The sequence below is a fragment of the Balaenoptera acutorostrata genome, chromosome 13 (genome assembly GCF_949987535.1).
Source record: "Balaenoptera acutorostrata chromosome 13, mBalAcu1.1, whole genome shotgun sequence".
Lineage (NCBI taxonomy): Eukaryota > Metazoa > Chordata > Mammalia > Artiodactyla > Balaenopteridae > Balaenoptera > Balaenoptera acutorostrata.
The window spans coordinates 19899385-19925368 of NC_080076.1; the positions used below are offsets into that span (position 1 = coordinate 19899385).

A 25984-nucleotide genomic window follows, 5' to 3' on the forward strand; every position below is an offset into this window, starting at 1 on the left:
GCGATTTTGGGAACCCAGAAAATGCTTTTTAGGAACAACTTTATTGCATAAATTACTGCATCATCATGGGTGTACTTGTCAAAATCACTAGTAGCATGTGAGAAAGCTTCAGGATCATTTCGGGACATAAGTAGACATGGTAATTCAGCTTTTTGGGGGAACAGATCTTTATTAATTTGCATACATACAGTTATTACTTTAGGGTTACTTTAGGGGAGAACATTCTAGAGTGTTCATCCTTAAAATAATACATCCTCAAATTCCTTAAGTTAAAATACAGAGGAGAATTTGAGTATGATAGTAAACCTTAATATTGCACGGGGTCCGAGTCGCTCCTGGTTCTTTGCACTTTACTATTTTTTTCTTTGCACTTTAATTCTCCTAGGCTTTAGTTTGATTTTCACAGTGCGATAGAAGCCAGGGATGGCAGTATGTCTGTGTAACAAGAAGAGAAGATTTCTCTTCTGATGTTAGTGATACTTCCCTAACAAACAGTATGGATTAATAGGATACATCTGTAGACTTTTGAAAATATTTGGCATATACTCACTCATTCTGAAATGCAGGAAATAAAGAAATATTACATTGCCTGTATCTCAAAGAACAAACAGAGCTAATTAAATAATTGGTAAATAGGGAACACATAGCCTGACACATGTTTGAGATTACACACAAGATTCTGTAGAAAATGACTGTAAGCAATACTAATGCCGTAAGAATGGGGTTCAAGCACTAACACATGGACATCACATTTTCCAAGTTTTCTTGGTGAAAAGTTTCAAGGCAATGCAGTCTTTTCATAAATGGCGTTGATGTCTTAGGAAGTGGCTTTTTCAGTTCAGAGGAAGATCATTGCTCCATCTCTCAGTTTCATGTTATACCGTGTCTTCCTGGCAGTCAATGATTGTCCTCAACCAGTGACAGGACAAGAAAATGCATGTGCAGTGAGATGTAAACTCTAGAACCATCAGAGGGTAACCTCTCTGGAAACATGCTCCTTTGCCTCTGGCTCTGTCCTCTGCATCTGAAAGATGGAAAATGCTCACTGAGGTTCAGGATGGCTTGTGTTTGACTTGGAGGGATGGCCGTTGTTTCTTGTTTTGTTTTCTTTTGCCCTTTAATGCCCAATATCATTTTTTGAGAAATGCTTGGAAGGACAAAACTGACTCAGATTTTATTAACGACAGGATTTTTTTTTAAATGACACATTCATCCGTGGAGTTTTGAAAGAATCGTACAGTAAAATATTTTACTTGTGACATGTAGACCACTACTTTTCTGCAAAGCCTTGCCAGCAAACTCTGGAGGTTGCATTAGGCATGTCTGACTTAGAAGGGTCTATTAAGCACCCCGAAATTACATGAATATAGTGCGTGGAACACACTGTGGATTCTTAGTCGTTCACCTGATGGGGCAGCCAGTTAAGGATAGAAGCTAAGTCTGAGGGCCTCAAGAGTTACCACCATCAGAGCCTTTCAACTTGATTCCTAAAACTTTTTCAATGTAATGCTGCTCGGTGTACTTTAGAATCACTACAGTCCAATAATGCCTCTGCATGTGAGCATGCATACAGAGGAGGAAATGTAATTAGTTATTAGATACCAACTCTAGAGGAGAGAGATGTCTAGAAGATGGTAGTCATATACATGGTACATGTAGGTACGTACTATCTGCGTATTTCTTTCCTACCTGCCTTATCCAATAGCCCTTCCTACTCAAAAGGGTTGAGAGAGACCCACCTCAATCCCCTGGGACTAACACAATCCCCTGAGACTACCCAAGGACAAGAGTGCTCCAGTTCCCAACTGGGAGATACCATTTGTATACATTCAGAGGGTGTGACCGCTTGTGGTTTGGGGCTACACACCCTCCCTTCTTCTCAGAGGGAATTGGGCATAGAGCTAGCATAATGGTTATAATAACTGTTATTGTTTTATTAGTCTTTAACCGGCCTGCTTTCTAATGCACGGTATTTGCCATGTTTTTAAACCTCAAACCAAACAGTGTTGAAGGAACAGACTACCGAGATTGATTGAATGCAACATATGCTAAAGATTACCCTGGAATATCTATCTGGTTCATGGATTAATCTGGCTTCCAACTTTCACTTCTAATGACATGTTTGTATGACACGATGCGTTTTAGTATGTGGCTTTTCTAGTAGAAACATTATGTCCGTTTCCCCTTGAGGGCTTGGTTTCACAGTAATTTTATTATGAGAGTAGTCACATAAGATTCACTTCGTCTTTTACAAGAATCTTGAGCCTTCAAATACAGTTGGGTGATGAACAGCCACAGAGCCTCAGAGTAATAGGAATTTTATCCAGCAGTGTCGTGGCATCTTAGTTACAAAGACCACCAACGGAGAACAATAAACTAGTTTGATTTAAGTCTTCTCATCCATTTCCTGCGCGTGGTCAGGGGGCCCGGCTTCCCCCCTGAATTCCTAGGAATCCCTCCTGCTAAAAATGAGTGCATCTTAGCCTGGATGTAAATTTTTATTCGAAAATTGTAGGTCGTAGGAAGGCTGGAAATGCTCCTTCTTTTGTTTTCTCTATAGAGAAGCTCATGACATTGTTAGGCTGCTTCTACTAGTTTAATAACATGAGGGTCACTTGGACACAGTTCAGAAAAACCTAAGTTTTTAAAACCATCATCTTCTTTCAGACAAAGGCACTATGAATTGCACTTCTTCATCCTTTTATATCTTCAGGATGTGCCCAGCCTGGGGTCCTGGGTGTGCAGTAAAGGGGTAACACATCTTCCAAATTCTGGTTTACAGCAGTCAATCCCCAGACACCACTCATCCTGATGTTTGGATTAGGGTATGTCTAACGGAAATTGCCATTTTCCCCAAAGTGGAGTTAGAGACCGAGGGTGGTCCCACCTGTAGCTGAAAAGACTCAACCCTTCTTTTTGCTCCATCTTCTAGCCAGCAATAGCACCTGTGTTCAAGCCATCTGAACAGTGCTTGGGTGGCTGGCCGTGTCAAATCCTCCTACAAAATTACAGTTCCTCTTAATAACTGATCCTCTTCCATTCATATTTATGTTACAGCTTTACTTAGAGACTTGATGATTTTTTTTTTCTCTTGAGTTAGAGAAACTGGTAAGAGCTAAAATAACATGAGAAATCCATCCAGTCTTTACCAAGCAGGGTGGCAATAGTTTTTCTCTTTATTTCTGTTATCTGGGCATTTTGGTAATTTCTGATAATATCAGTTGACAAAAACTCAGGCCTGGAGTAGTAATCAAGTCCTGTTACATTAAAGGTGGGAAAGTGGATTCGATGAGCACACATTTAATGAGGAGTGTAGTTTGCTTAAACATGACCCGTTTCTTCAATATAGAAGAAATTTTGCTATTTGAGAATTAAATATATATTCACTTTCTGATTATTTATGACCTTTCACATAACAGGCACACAACTACAGAGAGAACTCTTCAGGAGGTAGCTGAACATGTTTAGGGACTCTTGAAAATGTGTCTTCTCCAGTGTTTCCTGGAACAGAACAAAAGGCATTCCAAGTGAAAGGCCAAACTGGTCCCAATAAACTGCTTTGAAATTTAAGCCCTGGGGATGGTTCTCCAGCTGTTGCAAGGTAGAATGGCTGGCTGTATGTTAAAAAATAGTCTGCTCTTATCAGTGGCTTCCATGAGCAGCCTTTGTAGTTTTCTGAAACATTTTCATGACAACATAATGTAAGGAGCTAAATCCTGTCTTTCTGTTATACTTCCTGAGTTCTAACATCTCCCTGTATAAAACAGGCACTAATAGAAAGTTTAGTTAGAAAGGTGTAGTACGAAAAGATCGTAAGGATTGTATCTTATCTCTTCTAAAGTATGATTTTTATGCCATATAAAATTTATTTTTTATTTTTAGATTAGGCATATTCTTTTTTTCTTTTTTTACAGTAGGTCCTTGTTGGTTATCTATTTTAAATATAGCAGGGTGTACCTGTCAATCCCATACTCCCAATCTAAAAAGAAAAAAGATGCAAATGAACTTATATACAAAACAGAAACAGACTCACAGATTTAGAGAATGAATTTATGGTTACCAGGGGGAAGGGTGGGAGGAAAGGATAAATTGGGAGTATACTTTATTTTTTAAAAGTCTCTAAAATATTTTTATTGGTTTTTAATTCTTTCCGTTTGGTTTCATGAAAATATATTTTAAAACACTTATTGTTCTCATTTTAAAGCTGTTCAAAGAATTAATCTTTTGAAAGCTACTACAGCAGCAAATTTTATCCATAACAATATCTTATCCTATTTGGGTTTAGTTTCTTGTTAGGTAATGTAATTTTTTTCTGTTGTGGCTCTGAATTTTCATTTCATGAAGATCTGTTTTCTAGTCAAGCAGATATCACAAATTATTTTGACTGATAAATCTAATTTTAAGTATATATGATAATATTGCTTCGGGGGGGGAAGAAAAACAAATATATATGTATAATTGCCCCCAAATAACATGGTAATACATGCTAAAAAATGTTAGTGCTCTTTGTGTTTTCAAAATCTTTATTATTTTCTCTTTAGAATTGTCTTAAGTTTTAAAAGAACTCCTTGATGCAGAAATTTTTATTTTCACACCAGATATAATTTCAGTTATCTCTTATATTAAGTATTTTTAGCACTCTTGATCTCTGAGTTCCTTCCACTAGCTCAATTGTATGATGTCAGACCCTCATTTCAGAGAACTTTCTTATACATAAAATCCTTAGTACTAGCAACTAACATATTTTTAATATTATGAATCTGTGATAAGAAAAAGAATAGGTTTGTTTTGTCAGAAGGTGATTGTGTTCTTTTTATCACATACCAGTTTTCTTTCAGTTTTAGTAATTAACAAATGAGTGTGGGTGTGAGTTTTGTTAACCAAATAAAGCACACATCAAAAGATTATCGAACTATCATACCTAACATATAAATATATAAAAATAACAAGCATAATTTAACTATGCTAAGCAGAGGTCAGGATAAGCTAGAGACGAAGATAATTTGACCACTAGCGATCTGATCCCATGACTGTATTTTACAGATCTGGAAGCTGAAGATGTCACATTTGCCAGAAGAGTTGCTTTCTTGGGTTGAGGATAGATAGGGTTGGAAATTTTTGTTAAATTTTAAATGTGTAATGAAGTTTTGCTTGGATTAATCAGTTGATTTAAGATTTCCTTTTCTTACTTCACAAAATAGTGAGAAACATCTTCTCCTGGAGCTTAATAGGTTTTATTTAAATATTGTATCTATTTGCTTATGCTGAGGCCTTAATAAATGTAAAAGAAGAACACCACTGGCTATACCATTTTATAAAGGCAAATTACTTTCAAAAGACACTTGTTAGATAGAGCTGGCTTTGAATTATATACAGGAACCTATATCCTTTTATTAACAGTACAGTCACCCTTCAGTATCCTTCCAGCGGATTGGTTCCAGGACCGCCCAACAGATACCAAAATCTGAAGACGCTCAAGTCCCTTTATAAAATGGCGCGGTATATGCATATAACCCTAGCACATCCTCTCATATACTTTAAGTCATCTCTAGATAATTTATAATACCTAATACAATATAAATGCTATGTAAATAGTTGCCACCAACAACAAATTCAAGTTTTGCTTTTTGGAACTTTATGGAATTTTTTTTTTCTGAAGATTTTTGATCCGAGGTTAGTTAAATCCTTGGATGCTGAATCTGTGGATACAGAAGGCTGACTGTACTCTTTGTTCATCTATTTTGTAGATAGAAACACCAGTGTTTAAGATAATAGAGATTGCTTCATCATCATGTGGACTTATCTCCAGAATTTGAGACAATATTGACTTTTAGTAGCTAAGGGCTCAAATTCTTTAAATGTGAACACAGACTTAAAATGTGTGGAGAATATATGTTACTTAAAATATTAAAAATATTTTCCCTCCTAGGAAGGCAGGCCTGTTGTAGATTTTTTTGTTTTATTTTGTTTGTTGTGGAACTCTGAGAGGAGTATATCATTTTGCTGTAGAGCAAAAAAAGAGGTTTTTTAAAATTTGAAAGCAGATGTAAATCATTCATGAAGATAATTCAATTTACGATATAAAATATAAAGAAAAGGCAAGCTCTGAGGATTTCAGGGACCTGAAAGTACTGCATCCTTTTTAGCAATGACCATCATACGCTCACCTGCTGCCGTTCACCACTAACCACTCATACACAACCAGGGGGAATGTAATAGCAACTAAAACACTTTATCTTTAAACCAGGGTGTCAGGTTTGTATTTTATCTGTAAAAAAATGTAACATGAATATATTTGACATCTACCTCAGCAAACAAATTAATGCTAATTAAAGATTAATGTGTTGTAATTAGCATTAAAAATGCAATTAAATTGTGAGTAAATGGACCAGGAATAGAAAATCATTTGGCGTCTCACTGCCTGGCTTTTCATATTCTGCCTTTTGTTTTTGCAGCAAATAGAGGAAGCGGCGCAGCAGGCAGCTCCCAGACTGGAGATGCTCTGGGGAAAGCACTCGCTTCGGTGAGGAAATATTGACTTTGGACTTCATATGTACCATGGCAGAAGGGTGAACTTTAATCAGAAGTGGACATTTAGAATTTTAGAAAATGGATGGCACATAGCTTTGATTTTTTGGTAGCTTCCTTGCATCATGATCATTGGAAAATTTGAGGAGAGAACTCTGAAGATTCCAGCGCATGGCTGGTCTCTTCCATCTTGCCTCCTCTGCTTCCCGGTACTCAATCGTGGATTGGTGGATATTCTTAGGGCCTTGAAGAGGATAGATTTTCTATCTTGATGTCTTATTTTCTTCTAAAGTCGTTTGGGTACTCACTGATTGACTGACTTTGCAAGGGGTCATTCCAAAACACTTTGCAAAAGGCATTTCAGAAAAATGACCATAACTGAGACCCATGAGAAATTGTCACATAATTGGCACTCGGCTTCTCCGCTTTGCCCGCCCACTGCCTAGGGGCTAGAATCCAGCATTCCTTGCATGTTCACTAGTGACAGGTGGCACCCTTCCTTGTCTGAAGGAGTGTACCTGGTACGGTCTTCAAAAGCCAAAGTGATCATTTGTAAATGTGAGTGGAGACTTGTTGCTCTAACATTTTGTCTCTTCAGTTGGTTTTGCCTTACCATTGGGGGCAGAGATGAGTTTGACTTATATTAGCATTGTGACCTAAGGAAAAGTTTTTCTTCAGTCTGAGCATTCTTACGCCTTGGAATCAAATGCCTTAAACATAATGCAGAAGGGGTTGGACAAAAATCTTAGAGTTGATGCTGTCCAGCTTCTTGTTTTATGGAGGAGGGAAAGGGAGGTTTGGAGTATCTGTGTAGGTTGATGGCCACACAGCCATGGGAGGACATGGGAGGAAATGGGCGAGAGCTAAAGTCGGCTGACCCAAGTCCGGTTCTTTTCCCACTGTCTTATACCACCTCAGTAGATCTTCTATTGAAAAATCAATTAAGTTTTTCATTTTAGAATATTGGTACTACAGTTGATCATTGAATGTATTGTGTACCTTGGAATTTGTAAATGAATTGCATTGACGCTTTGTAGTTTAAAATTGTTGAATATTTATTCCCAATGAATGAGGGTTTGTTTTTTTTTTTCTCCCCACTGTTTTAAGATCTATTCTCCAGATCACACTAACAACAGCTTTTCATCAAACCCTTCAACTCCTGTTGGCTCCCCCCCGTCTCTCTCAGGTACAGTACCATAAATCCACTGCATCCGAGTGTCAGTTTGTGGAACGGTTTCCCCCTTACACTTCCTTCGCTACGAGGTGGAAACTCACTCCCTCCAAAAGCTCAAAACAGAGCATTTCTGGACAGACAAATAGAAAGGGGTGGGAGAGACAGACTGCAGTACGATGGTGAAGTCATTTACATCCAAAACTTTTCTTAAAAATCACGTGTTTTTAGAATATATAGGCACGTGGGAAACTTCCTTCTTAAACTTTTCTCGACTCTGTAGAAGATACTCCACAGAATAATGTACTCCAATGAAATATCTGAATGAGAGAACCCCGTTCACATCGTCATGAATAGGAATATAGATTATGTAGTCATCAGATATAGACTATTCAAAAGGATCATTTCCCACAGAAATTTTAGGCTTTTCAGATTCCCTCTTTAAAGTCCGTGTTATTGGAATGTTTGAAGAAAACTATAATTGTGTAAATAAATTGTGATGTAACTGTGCGGAGTAAAAGGGGATGTTTGCCATTTAATAGAACAAATTAACATGACCTGGTGGCTTCAAATAATAAAATTATAAGTTGTTAAATTGTGTTAGTAAAGCATTGCACTTTTCGGAGCTCCATTTTAAAGGCTCATTGCCTTTCCAGTATAAATGCTTCCAGAAAGGCCTTGTCTGGTACATGTCTCTTCTCTTTGGAAAGAGGACAGGTGGCTTCCTAAAAAAAAAAAAAAAAAAAAAAAAACGAAATCACATCTGTACCTGATTGAAACCTGACCTTACTGTAATTTAGACTGGAGTCACTTGCCTGAATGTTGCCACCTCCATCTCTGTATTATTCCCTGCATGCAGCACTCGCATGGCCCCTTATAACGTGGGTTCCCTGGTAAAGAGTGGGAGGTTTCAGGTGGCCACAAAGCTTTCAGAGTGGCTTAGGTGAGACTTCATATCAACCTTTTCCAAGCCTCCATTGACATGAGGGGGTCACAGAATAGAGAGGGAAATAGCTTGGACTTTTTAGTTCATATCTCCAGAGAGACAATGTTGAAACTGGGAAGAGCCAGAGATGACATTAAGAAGATAATGGAGCAGCAAGGAAATACTCCCCATGACAGAAAAGTCAAGTTCAGAATCGTTGTACACTTCCGGCTCAGTGCCATATTGTCAGGCTCTGGAAAATGATCACAGGTGTCCATGTCCAGAGCCAGAGAAGGATTGAGACAACACGGAGCCCAGTGAGGCCAGGGATGAGGGAGTCTGGACAGGGAGAGCTCCCAAGTTCCCCATTTCAAACAAAGCAGCTCTGATTTCATCTATTTTATAATTGGGAAAAAAGAATATTCTAGAACCTAATAAAGTTTGAGAACAGCTGTTTGAGTTGAATGCTCTGATTTACAGATGGACATACGAAGGCCCAGAAAGAGTATGGGATTTGCTCAGGATCCATCAGTAGCAATATCAGAGCTCAGGCTGGAATCCAGGGCTCACCACTCTGTCACTCCACTTCCAGGTTAAGGATGGGAGGGGAAAGTTACGATGAACAAATCATTCCAGAAAACGCCACAAATCCCCCAAACCTGAGTAGCATGCTTTATGTGGAAGACACTGAAAACAAGGCCACTTTTGGGGTGCTGGTAATCCATCCTGGAAGAGCACATGTTAGGAAGAAAGAACTTTATGAAGATATAAATATGGGGATAGATTGCTATTTTCACACCAATGGCTCTGTCCAGATTCTGTCACTAAAAGTAATTGAACGAAATACTCTATTTTTATTTAGCATAAAAATACACACACATGCACACCCAGAAATGGCAGGAAGAATGGATTTTTAAAGTGCTAACAGTGTCGGAGCATGAGATTTCAGTGAGATCATAGATGTTTTTTTCCCTTTCTTGAATTTTTTTATTTTCTAAGTTTTCTACATGGAGTATGTATTATTTTAAATTTCAAAGTGGTTTTTATTTTGAAAGTGGTAGGTTAGACATGTTATATTTATTATAGCAGGAATCTTTCTTTACCTTTAAGTTTAGTGAATCATTAAAAATGTGTTTTCTTGGGAAGAAATTACTTAATGTTGTTATATTGAGTGTTTAAATTTCTGGTTTAGTGGAGCGCTGCCAGCTAATCTTATTTCCTTGAAAAGTTTCTGAAGGCTTATCCTTTCTTAAGGATCATTTAAAAAACAAGTAGCAGAGCTGCTTTTCATTGGTGAGAGAATTTTGGTTTAACAAACTGGCTTTGCATGAGGGTGTAATGAAAGCCCCTCTTTGCGCTCTTAAAAGTACCTTGACTGTGTATGATAGTTTTCTATCAAAGGGACATTTCTCTAGCTAAAATTCAGAATCACTTAAGTGTTCCCTTTTAGGAGGAAGCCTGAGAGAATTCTGAGTCCATGTACAGTCTACATATTTTACATTTAAAATGTTTTCCTTGCCCCCAAATTCTTGCCCCCAAATTTCCTTGCCCCCAAATTCTACATATTTTACATTTAAAATGTTTTCCTTGCCCCCAAATTCTTGTATGGGAAGTTTACATGTATTTCCCTGTTGTCCAAGTAGAAATCGCTATTGCTAATTTTTACAAGAACTGTTTGAAATGTTGGTAAGATTATTTTTAAGATTATACAGATCTCATTGTAATTCCCATTTTCATATCAGCAGGCACAGCTGTTTGGTCTAGAAATGGAGGACAGGCTTCATCATCTCCTAATTATGAAGGACCCTTACACTCTTTGGTAAGTTTCATCTGCTCATCTTCACTCTGGCCATTCTTTTTTTTTTAAGATTTTTTTTGATGTGGGCCATTTTTAAAGTCTTTATTGAATTTGTTACAATATTGCTTCTGTTTTACGTTTTGGTTTTTTGGCCACAAGGCATGTGGGATCTTAGCTCCCCGGCCAGGGATCGAACCCACACCCCCTTCATTGGAAAGTGAAGTCTTAACCACTGGACCGCCAGGGAAGTCCCCACTCTGGCCATTCTCAGGCCATGTGTCTCTTTTACCATCGAGTTCACTCTCCAAGATTCTTATTTTCACTAATAGGAACTTTCGTCTGACGTAAGCCCACGCGTTTGGTTAGAGCCAGAGTTATTAGACTGTGCTTGTTCCTGTTTATAGATTGTAACCCAGATACTACTACAGTGGAAGCCTCAGGGCTCTAAATATCTAGAACCAGGTAAGAGATTAAGAATCTTGGAAGGATCATGGCCTCCTCCCCTTGTTGGAGGAAGATGTGCATCAATGATTAGATGCCTCTCCTGACGTGAGAGTGCTGGAGTTCCAACTATGCTGTGGAGCTGGAGCACTTGGAGAGTCTACATCTCTCTGCTTTGCTTTCCACAATAACAGGTTTATAGGCGTTTTCTTCTTGACCTCTGAATAAGAAGCCTACTGCTTATTTCCTCATTCACTTTGATTCTCGTGGAAATCTAGTAATTTCATTACATCTCTCTTGTAGGGAATAGCTGAAAATTTTCCCTTGGTGTAATTAATATTATAAATAATCACATGATGATTCAGTGACACTCAGCTCTAGGTGGAAGGGGCTGGAAACATGCATGAAGCAACACTGCTCTATGCAGTGTCTGGTCTGTATATGAGTCAGATGGGGAGGGGTAGCATCAAAGAGCTGTCCTTCAAGGTTGAGTTTCCCCTTTTCTCTGCATATTTTTTAGATGGAACATGGAAGTAGGCATCGATCGATCGATCTATCTATCTATCTATCTATCTATCTATCTGTCTATCTATCTTTATGTTGTCTTGTCAGCCGTTCAGGGTTTCCTTTCTTCCTTTTGACTAACGATTTAAATTAAGGAAAATCTAAAAATGCAGATACAAAGGTGGATTTCCCCTTCACTGTGCTTTTCCATGCTGTCATGTGTAAATCAGCCCCCTCCACATTTTAGCCAATAAGGGGACCACAGATTGAGACAGTGTAAGCACTGCCTACATAAGCCCCGTGAATCCACAGCCCACATCCAAATAAGCCATCGTTCTTTTAAGTGTTTCCTTCCATTAGTCATTCTCTGGGACCCATCGATCAAAACTGGGTTTTTTCCAACTGTAGAACTGTAAAGGCTAGGTTTATAGTTGTGAACGGCAGCTGTAATTCTCTTTGAATTCTCAACACTCAAGAGGGGATTCCCAAGCAGAAACTGCTCTCTACCAGGAAGCTGTGAGCCAGAAAGGATGATAGGCACGTGTATTATTTCTTTTCATGCTCACACTTACACTTGGAAGTGTATATCATCATTCCTATTTTTATAAATTAAGAAGTATAGACTCAAAGAAGTTTAGTAACTTTTCCAAGGTCACATAAGCAGCAGAGCTAGGAGTTTAAGGGAGGCCCCTTAACACCAAAGCCCACCAAATCAGAAGGCTCTGTACCATAGACTGACTGTATTAGACACACGTTCTTTCTGTTAGTAGGGAATAATTAGAAATTGTTTTTCTCATGTGGGAGAGCTGGTATACCTGTTTGCACAGCCCCTTGGAAATCAAAGTGGATTGTAGCATGATCCAGTACAAAGAGGCACTAGATTTGAAGACTTAGATTGTAACCCTGACTTTACCATTTCCTGGCAGTGTGACATTGAATAATTAATTCACTTAATTTCTTTGAGCCTCATTTGCACGTCTATAAGGAAGGGATAATAATGTCTTCCCTGCTTGCTTACACATGTAGAATGAGGCTCCAGTGAGACGGTATATTTTAAAGTGCACCCTGGAGATGTTTGTTTGATATCATTATTGATCACACTGAAAAAAATGAATACACATCTCCATGTCCAATTTCTTCACCAAAAACTATCCATATAGGCTTTATCCAGTTGTGGAAAACTAGGATCCTAATGGCTGGGGTGAAAAAAAGATCAGCTGGTTTTTCATTTTATAAGGTAGTGAATTCTATACTATAGTAAGGGCTTTGAAATCAATTAGAAGCCCCCGGTGAACAATTCATTCAAGTCTTTATGATTCTTCAGTCTTGAAATCTCCTACCACTTTGGTTGACAGAATTTTTGCGATTTTTTTCTTTAACCGTTTTGAGTCTCCAGTTCCCTTTACACACACACACACACACACACACACACACACACACACACACGCACACACACAAGCTGGTGACAGTAGCTAGAAAGCAAGAAACACAGTAAAAATTGTTAGTACTCGATAAGAAATTACAGTCTGTACGCATTTACCTGTCGCTGACTTGATACATGACACTATATCATGTGGCACAGAGGAAACCCAGGAAATATGCCCTTAAGAAGATAATTTAATTGGGAAACTATAAATAGGTCACCTTTCCATTGTTAACTTTTTGAAATCTTTAACAAATGCCTGCCAGAACGTTCCTGAAATTCAATAAATGTTTTTTCTTTTCTGAAGTAAATCTAAATTCTCTTTCAAAGTTATGCAGTATAGTGTAGCATATGTACTAACAATGTCCTGGAAGAATTACTGAATTTGTTCACAAAAAACTACACTATAATGATAGCATTAACAATTTTCACCAGTTTTCTAGGAAGGTCACTATTTATTTTTATTATCATTTTAAGGAAATAAAGTTTACTGGAAACATATATTCAGAGACCCAAAGTGTGATTCGTGTCGACTCAGGTTTTACTTATATAACCTACACACGAATTTAGAACTAAATCAAATTTCACATCATTTATTAACCAACAGCAAAGCCGAATTGAAGATCGTTTAGAAAGACTGGACGATGCTATTCATGTTCTCCGGAATCATGCCGTGGGCCCGTCCACAGCCATGCCTGGTGGTCATGGGGACATGCACGGAATCATTGGACCGTCTCATAATGGAGCAATGGGTGGTCTGGCCTCAGGGTATGGAACCGGTCTTCTTTCTGCCAACAGACATTCACTCATGGTAAGTGACTAAATTTGGGGACTCTAGTTATCTTATAGAATTAGAATTTCTAGTACAAATACTACTGCTGCAGTTTTTTCTTTTGTAAACAGCTTTATTGAGATGTAATTTATTTAACCTACAATTCACCCCTTTCAGTTTTACAGTGTACTGTGTTCTACATATATTCTCAGGGTTATGCCATGGGCACCAGAGTCTAATTTTAGAACATTTTTGACCCCTACAAAAAGAAAAGAAATCCACATGCCCCTTAGCAGTCACTCTCCGTCCTTCCCTCCCCCCAGCCCCTGGCAACTACTAACCTACTTTCTGTCTCTATAGATTTGCCTAGTCTAGATGTTTCCTATAAATGGAATCCCACATATGTGGTGGTCTTTTTCTGACTGGCTTATTTCACTTAGCGTCATGTTTTCAGGGTTTATGTATGTTTTATCATTAATCAGAGCATCATTCATTTTTATTCCCCAAAAGATTCCATTGTATAGCTATACGTTAAATTTATCCATTCATCAGGTGATGGATATTTGGGTTACTTCCAGTCTTTGGCTATTAGGAATAATGCTCCTATGAGCATTCATGTACTGGTTTTTGTGTGGACATATCTTTTCATTTCACTTAAGTATAAACCTAGGAGATCATTGCTGGGTCATTGCTGGTGTGTTCAAATCTTCAGTTTGGTGACTTCAGCTAAAGGACCCAATGTTCATGTTACATTGCTGGCATTTCACATGTGAATAGTTTGGATTTTTTCAATTATTATTAATCTTTTGCTTCTGAGTATGGGAGGTAGAAATTTATGGTTGTGTCTGTCTAAATAGATGATGTGACACCATGGAATTTCAGTATATCGTAGTTTTACCACTGCCTATTTACGAATGTGTTTATTTGAATAATATTTAAGCAGATTTGTCCATATTACAATTGAAATTTCAATTTCGCCACTTACTTTTGGAAAGGACTTGGGAGTGCATTCTTTCTTGGATGCTTACAAAGATTCAGCAAATCTCCCTAACAGAATGTTAAGTGATGACAATTAATGAGGTGACCATATGGGTGGGGAATTTAATATGACTAGTGATTCTGCGTAATTCTGCTCTTTACAAACTCCTGACCAGAGGACTCCTTAGTGTCTTGTTTTGTGCCTTACAGGCTCTCGGAAAGTTACATGTATGAAGGTCTATTTTCCATGATAACTAGAGCATCTCTTACTTAAAGATGATTCCAAAAGGAGAATGCACAATAAGTACAGGTTATTCTGAGGCTCTTTAAGTTCTTTACTCGTTCAGAAGTATTCTTCTGCCCTCCTTTGCACTTCTCTTAATAAAAGATTAAGAGTCCCATCCTGAGCGGTATGTTATGGAAACCTGCAACCAATTTGAAACCAAAAATACTGGTTTATAAATAGAAGCAATGAACTCACTTCTAAAATGTGGAAAGGTATTTTTGAATGCCAAAGCTAAATCTTTTTTTTTTCTTTTTCTTTTTTTGCTTTTCATAGACTCTACCCTAAAAATTCCTCATTGAGTAAAAATTGTTTGTCTATTCATGGCAGTTGCTAAGAGTTTACAAAAGGAAAATCTAGATTTTAATTTAGCTTGGCCTCAGGTAATGTGCTAAATACGCTTGGGATGCATATAATATGAGATTTTAGTTTGTACAGCTTTTTTTTTAAACTACAATGTTTAAACAATACTGCTTTTAATTAAGAAATCTGGCTTTATTAAAAGCCAGATCTGTGACTTACAACCATTTCTGTATATCTGCTCTCAATCAAGAGAAAAATAGTTTAATTTCTGTAGCTGTGTTCGTTTTGCATATGTTAAACGGATGCAACGTGCACCCAGGACATTGCTTCAGAGACAGGTTTTTTTTTTTTCCCCATAAATATGTAAAGTTTGCTTTTAAATACCAGATGTAGGTTAAGTGGTTCTTTAAAATAATAAACTCTACAGAGATGTTTTCTGGACCCTTTTATTTGACCTTTGAATTGCCTCCTCTTTGAGTTTGAGTCAGAGGTGGGATAGGAGGAAGAGACTAGAATCATCTTTGGAGATGGGAAGTGGGAGTGACCCAGGTGGAGGGGGAGGGGAGAGAATGAAACAGAGCAATAGAAAAGGGGAAATAATCGGCCAACATTACACAGAAACGTCTTTAATGATTTTGAAAGAAACGATGCCGAAGCAATAAAACTGCTAGTTTCGCTGATGAGGAAAAGTGCGCGCTCACTCTCCTGAAGACGTTTCTAATTCAGTCAAGGGCGACGGCCGAGCCAACCAGATCATAGAGTAACTCCAAAGCCATGGCAGGACAACCTGCTGCCCTTTTAAGCCGACGGAGGCCTAGCAGTCTTTCTCCTTTTTTCTCAGAAACATTCAGGGCGCCCAGTGCATCTGAGCTCCTCAGCCCGAAACCCCAACGTGTGCACAAGAGATCCGATCCTCATTTCTTGCCTTGCGCAAACTGGTATGACTTTTCAAACAAAAACATCAGAACAAAGGAAATAGTTTTTGAATTTAGTCAGTCTGAAGTTAGCCTTTGACCATTTGATACATTCCACAATAAAAAGGAAGCTTGAAGGGGAAGGGAAAAACCCACCCCCCCTTCCTCCCCCCAGCAACAACAAAAAAAATTCAAGGAAGATACTGGTAATGTTTTCCACATTTGAATTTTAATACATGAAACAGGCCATAAAACGTTGGCCAGCTGCAGTAAATAAAGTAGCAGTGGGAGGTACACCCTGGAAACGTCAGGCCCAGCGCTGGTGGGACTTTCATTCCCAGCTACACACCTTCAGTTGTTGTTCTGGAGTGGAAGCGAGTTGCAGTAACTTAACACCCATCCCAGGGCTGGTTTTGTTTTGAGCCAATCTCCTTTATAACTCTCCTTAATAATTCCTTCTGATTAAAGAACAGATAGCTTTGAATTCTCTTGACCTCCGTCTCTCCTCGTTTCCTCTCTCCCTGCCTTCCAAAATCAAAACGAAATGGCTTGATCACTTGGAAGATGATAGAAGCATTTCTTTCTGCAGCAGCTTGCGATCGTGGTGGGGAGAACCGTGGTTCTGCCTGGGCCATTATGTTATCTCATTTAATTGCTAACATATTGTACTTAGCTTTTGATTCATAAAATGTTTTCCTTGGAGTTCTGAAGTAGGTCTTCAGTGAATTACGAAGTATTAGTATAATGAAAGGGATTTTTTTTTTTTTTCTTCACAGCAGCATGGCTCATAACACTCGAGCGAATGTTGATTCTTGTGGGCTTTCTAGATGATATTATTTGTCCATGCTCTTTCCTGCTCAGAAACCTTCACCGGCTTTCCATTATCTACAAGATAAAGACATATTTCTTAGCCTAGCTTATTCAGCCCATAACTGTCTACCAAAAGCCTTGTGCTTAGCTATTCCAATGCAAAAACTTTGCCAGCAAGACCAACCTCTGCATATTACCAGCATTTGCCCTGTGCATTCTCACTAGGTACGTCTTTTGCGTCTATCTGGGTTGTCCTGCTCTATCCACTGCTCTTAGTCTATCTCATTCCCACCCATTCTCAAAACTCTCTCTCAAATTCTGTCTCTTCCAGGAAGCCTTTCCTTGCTACCTCCACCTGTGAGAGTCTTTTTCTTTTCTACTCTCACAGCGCTATGAATCATACCATTGGCTAGATATTTATTTTACCCACTTAGGCAAAGGTATATATCTTTGGTAGGTTTGACTTTTGCCTTACCAACTAGATTGTAAATTCCTTGAGTACCATGTATTACATTTTGTTTCCCTCCCAGTAGATAAATCATCAGTCAAAAGGGAAGAAAGGAAACTCATATTTTCTGAGTGCCTGACAAGTGGCCAGCCCTTCAGCTAGGAGCTCCATATACCTCATCTCAGGCCATCTTCACAAGAGCCCAGTGAGGATGGTAATGCTTTCCATTTTAGGTGTTGGTCAGATGAGCCTTAGAAGGTTTGAGTGGTCAATCTCAAGTCCGGAAGCTAGATTTAAACTCGGGGACTTTGACTCTAAATTCCATGCTCTATCCTACCATCACGAGCACTCCTCAGAGAGGATCTATAGTTATACCTTTTAAGAACTAATTTTAGGTGGTTAGAACTCGTGATTTTCAAATCTTAACAAATGTTTGTCGACAAGAGAGAAGTTTCTAGGTGTCTTATGGCCAATTTCCCAAAGCAGCTCTCTACCCACATGGAAAGGTAAAGAACTTTCCTCCAGTATGGTAGTATGCTGGATTAAATCCCACCTTGTCTAAACACTTATTCTTAATCTGTGCTAAGTGGCAAGAGGTGTGGTGAGCGCTCCTTGCTAGGTGGTTGGAGTAGTTAATTTTAAAACATTAAGTTGTTTTTCTTACCTTAGCCTCCCAGTTTTCTAACAGAATCCAAGCAGAAATTTCGGAATGTGGGAGAATGAAGAAATAGCTGGGTTTATTACTAACCTGGTTAGAAACTCTTACCCAGATATCGTTCCCCTCTGTGCCTCGGATATCAGTTCTTTTTTTTTTTTTTTTGGCTGCGTTGGGTCTTTGTTGCTGCACGTGGGCTTTTCTCTAGGCCACTGTTCGTTGCAGTGCGCAGGCTTCTCATTGTGGTAGCTTCTCTTGTTGCGGAGCACGGACTCTAGGCGCATGGGCTTCAGTAGCTGTGGCACGCGGGCTCAGTAGTTGTGGCTCGCGGGCTCTAGAGCTCAGGCTCTGTAGCTGTGGCGCACGGGCTTAGTTGCTCCGCAGCATGTGGGATTTTCCCAGACCAGGGCTCGAACCCATGTCCCCTGCATTGGCAGGCGATTCTTAACCACTGCGCCACCAGGGAAGCCCTCGGATATCAATTCTGATACTAAATCATTAGATTTTTGATAAGTTACTGAAACAGCGGTTTTCCAAATATGTCTCTCCGTTGTTCATGCAGTATTCAGATCCATCTGAATCCGTGCAGTATTCAGATTCATGCAGTATTCAGATGAGCCCTGAAAAAAAGTCTTTCAGATGACCTCACTCCTCTTTTAACAGAACAAGAATGAAACTCACATCAAAAATATTGGGTTGGCCAAAAAGTTCATTCGGGTTTTCCATTACTGTCTCATGGAAAAACCGGAACAAACTTTTTGGCCAACCCAATATCTTCGTGTGATTCTGTTCCTGCTCCTGATTACTCGTCAGTAGAGTCAGCAATGGTGGGATCATTTTAGCTGAAAAGCTCCTATACTATTAATATATAAGATTAGTGTGGTTCCCAGAGCCTTTTTGCTTAAAGGCCATCTATTCATTTCAAAAACATTTACCAAGTCATTACCAAATGCTGAGCTCTATGCTAAGGTGTGGTTTCTGCTCTCAAGGGGTTCACAGTCTCGTAGAATAGGGTATATATTTTTTTTAAAAATTGCTGCAGCAGTGTGGTAAGACTCATAGGAGAGCAGAGCTCTGATATCCGGGAGGGAAGGATCAGATTGTCACTTGGTAGGTGTAGTGGTCTCCTAAGGATCTAGTTGCCCTAGATGACCTAGGGGTGGAGGAACCCTGTGAAACTCGCGACCCACACCTGTTCTCCACGGCGTCACCTGAGGCCTCTTACTAGACTCCTAGGTGGCGATGTGGCACACAGTTCAGAAACCACTGGTATAAGCCAATCTTAGCCCACTTTCCCTCTTCTCAGTATCATTTTTAGTGTGACTTTGGATTACAAAGAATTCATTAGAAGGTCAGTCATTAGGTGAAGAAGCACCTTTTTATTTCAGTGACACTAAATATATGAGAGCTTTTACCACTTAGGATTTCAGAGGATAAACAACTTAAATTAGTTCTGCTTTTATAGTTCTTAAGAATTAGGACCATTGAATTTTAGATGCTGAAAGCACCGCAGACGTCATTTAGCCCATTGCTTTTATTTTACTGCTGAAGACTGAGGCCCAGAAGGGGAAAGTGACCCAGGTATGGATACTCTCTGGTTAATGGCCGAGCTAGGATTAGAAACCAGACAAGCCAGCGACGAGACCAGCACTCTTTGTACTAAATATTACACTGCCGCAACAAATTTCCTCTCTAACCCGACGCCATAGCAATTTCAAAACTGTGGCTGGTATTACACGTGTTCTGTTAACTGATGAAACCCAAGAAAGCTCTTTAGTTGCCCCTTGGCTCTCTGCACCATGTTGCTATTTAGTTCTGCCAATCCGATTTGGCCCCAAGAGAGAGTAGTGGGCAGTGATGTGATACTTTGAGTAGCATTTACTGGTATGTTGTAATGCGAGTAGCAGAAGTCAGAAAACCCTGTTTCTACGTGGCCCTCTTCAACAAAGGTATGATCCGCAGGGGCTTAGTCATCCACAGTCTTGTTCCTCTTGGGTTTTCAGGGATTTTGATTCCATACATTTCTGTGTATATTTGAGCACATACTTCATTTCTAAGCAATTATTAGCATATAATCTCAGAGACCCTTAGAAGGCATCTCCATCCAAATCCCTCTACAAATTCCCTGCCAAGCAGTGAACAAACCTCTATTAGCCTCCTTCCTCCAAGGCTGAGTAGCTCTAAATGACCATAAAGCCCATTTCCATCAGACTTTAGAAAATTCTTCCTTATGTCCAGCCCAAATTTACTTCCCTGTGAAGTTTTCATTTTTCTGCCCATTGGAGTTACCCCTAAGTCAACTCAACAAATACTTGAGAAACTTTCAATTATTTGAAGACAGTCTACTCGGTTTTTGTTTTTTTTTTTCTTTTTTTCCTCTAGGGTATACATCTGTATCTTCAAATATTTATCCTAAAAAATAAAAAAAAAAGTTTTGACTTTATAACTTTCCAGTGCATTCTTCCAAATTTAAAAAGAATACTCCCCCACTGCTCGCCCAGGAACATTTAGTGTGTAGAATCTCAAATTGAATACAGTGCTCAAGGAATCATTAGCACAGACTAGGGTGGATCTATCACGAAACCCATTAAATACATTATGTCTTCATTAAAGGCCACCTCACAGCATCCTATTGGCAGTATTTGATGACATCATCATTCTACTGACAAATACTGAACTTGTAATCAGCTGACATCCATCGGCCACATGTCCGTCAACTGTCCTTGTGCACTATTTGTCGTATCAGTGAATTTCATACTGTTTCCGGTGTCAAGGTCTCCTTTAAATCCTCATTCAGTCACATATTCTGCAGCTCTGTTGTTGGCAAATTTGTCACCAAACGCCAGGTGTGCAGCATTCCCATGAACGAGGTTTATACAGAAAGACTTGTTCTTGGTGGAACTCAACTGAGTTGAGAGGTGATCACCTGTGTTTCAGAGCATTTCGGAACTGTCTTTTAAATAGCCTGTTATAGAATTTCACCCAAGATCTTAGTCATCAACATCATCTTTCTATAGCTTCTACATTGGGTTTTGTTTTTCTTTAATGAGGATATTTGCCTATCTCTAGTGTTCTACCATCTCTCCTACTCTCCACAATTATCAAAAATTTCTGAAAGCAGATTAGCAACCTCAATTGAAAGGTTTTATCTGTATCAATGTTGTACTTTGTTTTAAGAAAACCTGGGGGGAAAAGGCAGAGAGGGAAAATAACTTGAAGAAATTGCCTTCATTTAAAAAACTTCTGCCGGCTTTTTTGAGATGTTATTGACATCTAATATATGTAAGTGTAAGGTGTACAATGTGACGATTTAATACATGTATGTTTTACAAAATGTTTACTCCAGTAAGGTTAGTTAACACCTCCATCCCCTCACATAATAGGTTGGGTTTTTTTTTTTTTTTTTTGGTGGTGGTGATAACTTTTAAGAGCCACCATCAAGAACTTTCAAATATACAATATAGTATTGTTAATTAATGTCACCATGCTGTACATTAGATTCCCAGGGTTTATCTATCTTATAGATGGAAGTTTCTCGCCTTTGACCAACATCCCCCCATTTCCCCCAGCCCCCAGCAACCACCATTCTACTCTCTCATTTCTTTGAGTTCATTTTTTTAGATTCTGCATATAACTGAGACATACAGTATTTGTCTTTCTCCGTCTGACTTAGAGAAGTTCTCTTGACCATGGGTTAGTTACGACAGTTTTAGAATCCTTGAGCTCACCATTTGATATTTCAGCATCCATTTAAACAAAAGTCAAGAGGTTTGGAATCCAGCCATAGCACGGAGACCATTTACTCTCCATTAACAAACTCTAAGACAAGTGGTTCTGCATGATGTATGCCCAGATCCCACAGCTCTAGGTCTAAATTAGGTATATCCCCTTTTTCTTCCCCCAATACCCATTTTACTTTAATTCAGGCCCTGTGACCTAGAAACGAGACAGTCAGTCTGCACTGGACCGTCAAACCCAAAGGACTCCCTTTCTCCTTGCTTCTAGGACAAGCCAAGCCTAGTTCCTTAATCTTTCCCCTGTGTTTAGCACCCTGGTGTCATGAACCTTAAATACATAAAACCCAACAGTTGTCTCCTCTGCCTTTAAAATGTAAAAACACATTTAAAACAGACTCTATGACCTCAACACATTTTGACTTTGCTTTCTTCTTAAGTAACAGAGGAAAAAGCAGGTAGACGCTTTCAGTAGCACAGTTATATTTTGTTGGGGACAAAGACACAGTGCTAAACAGTCCATAATTTAGAGAAGACACGACCTGTACATTTTTAAAAGGTAATATTCCCCTCATTTTCTCAGGAAAGCAGATTTTCTGAAGGGAAAAATCTGTATCGTAGAGGTTAGAAATTACACAGATGTTTCTCCACTCATTCTGTATTGTCTGTGCTTCAGGTCCTTGGGGGATACATACATGTGTAAGAGAAAGTCTCTGAGCCCACAGGCCTTTGGCTCTGGAGGGGTGATAACACAAGTATGTGCCTAACTAACTATCACGCAGGGTGGAATGATTAAGTGACTCGGAGAAGGACGATCATTGGCCAGCCTTCGGGATGGCTAGGAAAAGTTTCCTGGAGAACATGTCATTGAGCTCACCACTAGAGTCTGCGTTGGATTTCAATAGAGACAGGCTAGAAAAGGCATTACAGAGCCATAGAATAAACATGATCCAAAAAACTACGCAGAAAATCAAGGATCTTAAGTGCCCAGGTGGAAGTAGGAAAATGACCCGATGATGCTGTGTGCCAGGCAGGGCTGCCTTGGGCCGGGAGCCCCTCCTCCGAGCACGGCAGCTCCGACAACTGGCTCGCATCCTTCACAGGAGAGTCGACAGGAAGAGTGAATTTTCATGTATATTTTTTACATCCAAATTAAATTAACTCATGGAATTTTCCACCCTTAGGAATTAAAGTAGCAGCTCATGAAGTAATTCAGTTATGTCATTCATACCAAAACAGAAAATACTGGAGCAACTTGGCACCGTTTAAAAGCCAAGACTAGACCTTGGCCATTTTATATTTTTTTCAAAACCTGTAGGTGTTGTGTTCTGTTAACTTTTACTGGGGCTGTAAATTTTTTTTTTAAATCAGAAGTATCTTCATTGCTTAGAAAACAGAAGTGCAAAATGGATTTGAAATAAGAAGAGGGTTTAGGCAAAGCACCTTTAGGAGTGAATACCTAAAAAAAAAAAAACACAGAAGCTTTAACGTCGAATTTCTGAAATGCGGGGAATCTACTTAATTGGTTGACATTCACAGTTGTGCATAATTACAGCTTCCTCTAGGTCCATAAGTCAACTTAGAACTATAAAGTTGAGTCTAACCAAAAGATCGGTCCAATATTAGTTAAATGACATCTTTTGAGGAAGCATTGTCCTGATACAATAGCCACATTCATTTTCAAGCAGTTAATTGGACATATCGTCAAAAACCACAGTGTTGAGTTTCCACCTTTTAATTTCACATTTGCCTGCTCCCCAGCTTTGGCACAGGGACGGGTCTCGTTCGGAGCTGAAAGTGTGTGAAAGTTATTGGAGAATGGTAGTCTCTGGGTAATGTTTCTGTGAGCCGCCCAAAAATTTTCCCCCTGCAGTCTAGATGGGAAACAGCTGGTTTTTGTTTAAAAAAGCTGTTTTGCGAAATGTCTGAATCTTGAGGTGTAGAACTGAGGTCACCAGTAAAAGCAGGTGCTTAGGGACAAGTGAGAAAGACTCTGGGGCCCGGCTGGCCCTGTAATCTTCTGCAGGGTACTTCCTATTAGAGGAGAAAGTGTTGAAGTTGGCTCCTTTATTTAGGACGCAAACAGATAAAGTAATCGCATTAGTGATGCTATTAGAAATTGAAGATCTTTGAACATGGCCAGCCCTTGAGTGAATAATCAGCTCCCTCTGAAATGGCTGTTTCCCTCCCAGGGCTGCAAATACAAAGGTCCAAGGCTTTAACTTCCTTTAGGTATTATAAGTGCTTGAATTTCCTCTTTAAATACACCCACAGTAAAAGAACTAGGATTTCAAATAAGTAGTCGCAGAACTGAGTACGTCCTCCAAGTTCATGGAGGCAATCTCAGGGAAAGGCAGAAAAGGAACCCAAATTGGCAGAACCAGGACGAGGCAGTTTTGAAAAAGGCCGAGTACAAAACATGTGGAATCACTAAAGTCCAGTGCACGTCAGATATCCACCAGCCTGAAGATGAAAGGAAACGACCTCCTCCCCTGGGAGCTGGGGGTTATTAGCAGCTGTTTATCCAGTCGGGAATAGAGATTAACATTGTAATTTTTTTTTTTTAAAGAACTAGAAGAAAATTTGTTTGGGAAGTTGGCTCTTCATATCAAGTCACTGTGCGTTGCCAAAAAAAACTTCCTTTCTCAGAACTCATGTACTAGGGTTGAGCAATGTTATGATTCTCTGAGAAACTCGGGATTACCAAAAAGCCCATCTCCATAAAATAGAACAGAAAAGGACAGAGAAGTGGATGGACGTCCGCCACTGACACGTTCCCTTGAACTGTGCACTGTAAAACGAGCTGTTTGGTCTGGTACCTGTCCTCCAGCCTGCCTCTACATGGGGGGTGTTCTCCCCATCCCGTCCCCCAACTTAATCTTTGCCACTCTAAAGCCTACGCAAATGGATTTTGCACATGCCTACTGCTTGTAAATGCCTTTTCATGACATATTGGGGAAACTGCTTAGTCCTCTGTGGAGCTTTATTCTCAAAAAAAAAAAAAAACAAAGAGTTGGATATTGGTATTTTCCCCTGATTTAATGCTACTCTTAATGTCATTTTCTTTTATTAAATCCTTTCTTTTGCTTTTGATCTTATTTATAGCAGAGCCACTGGTCATATGGAAACTATTATTATATAGCTGGGGGATGAAAGACTTCATTGCAGTTAAATAAGAGTGAATCATTTGGGCCAATAATACACACATACAGTGAGGTACCATTTGTATCCAAAATGCCCTATGTTGTTCACTTTGTAACAAAGCCATTGAGGTTTATAAAGGGCTTTACAAAAAGTCTGCTTTTTGTCCAAAATGTGTTGTCTGACGGTATGAAAACACGTTGATGTGCAGTCCTTAACTGCTTCTTCATATATATATAATCTAAATATTGGCACTTCTTGTTGTAAAAATAGGAACTTTTATTTAAAGTTGAGATGTTAATTAATGTCAAATATCAGTTTTTTAAAAATATATATATTTAGATAATCTGTATCAAAATTCTACCCATCATTCAAATCCTATCTAAAATGCCACCTTTTTCTTGAAGTAGTCTCTGGTTTATCCATCTGATATGATTTCACCCATCCTTTAAAACTCTACATGACCTTATACTCCTTCATGACATTCATCTTATTTTGCCCTATATAGTAATTATATTAATTCGCCTTTAAGATGTAAGAGGTTGTAAAGTAATACATCTATCTTTTATTATTTTTCCTGCAGTGGCTTGCATATAATAGGCATTCCTAAGGCATTCGTTGAATAAAACGAAATGTTTATTTTTTGATAGAAGCATGCTAAACCTATATTCAACAGTACCGAAAGCTTTTAGATTTCAGATAGTCTCACAAGATATATGCCATTGGTGTCATCATTTACCGTTTAGGAAGTAACTAATTGCACCTTGTGATATTACAGCCCTATACAAGGAGCCAGTGCTTGCCCTTGGGATGCTTACATTTCAAGACAAGTATAGGCTTGGGACTTCCCTGGTGGTCCAGTGGTTAAGACTCCGCGCTTCCACTGCAGGGGGCACGGGTTTGATCCCTGGTCGGGGAACTAAGATCCTGCATGCCATGTGGCACGGCCAAAAAAAAAGACAATTATAGGCTTTGTGAATAGCAGCAAAACAAAATCATTGATGCATATGCCCTGCCCTATTAGACAGTGGCCTTGAGTGTGTTTTAAGGGTGGTGTCCGTAATAAACAATCAGGGGAGAGCCCTTTCCAGGTCCAGCAAGATGATGAATGTTCTGGAGACCCAGACAGTCTAGGAGGAATGAGAGTATGGGGGTC

The 25984-nt window shown here is 39.1% G+C and overlaps 1 protein-coding gene across 29 annotated transcripts in view; it reads left to right on the top strand.

The window, feature by feature from the left end:
• The window catches only part of TCF4 (transcription factor 4), a 356728-nt gene that overhangs the window by 312000 nt on the left and 18744 nt on the right, over positions 1-25984 (top strand). For 23 of the 29 annotated variants that reach the window (XM_007191942.3, XM_028168974.2, XM_057526284.1 and 20 more), the window contains 4 exons: positions 6456-6523; positions 7636-7714; positions 10367-10443; positions 13398-13601. In XM_007191942.3, the coding sequence (XP_007192004.1) occupies positions 6456-6523; positions 7636-7714; positions 10367-10443; positions 13398-13601 (428 nt within the window). The remainder of the gene's footprint in view (positions 1-6455; positions 6524-7635; positions 7715-10366; positions 10444-13397; positions 13602-25984) is intronic. The other 6 variants (XM_007191945.2, XM_057526283.1, XM_057526287.1 and 3 more) reach the window with 1 other exon arrangement.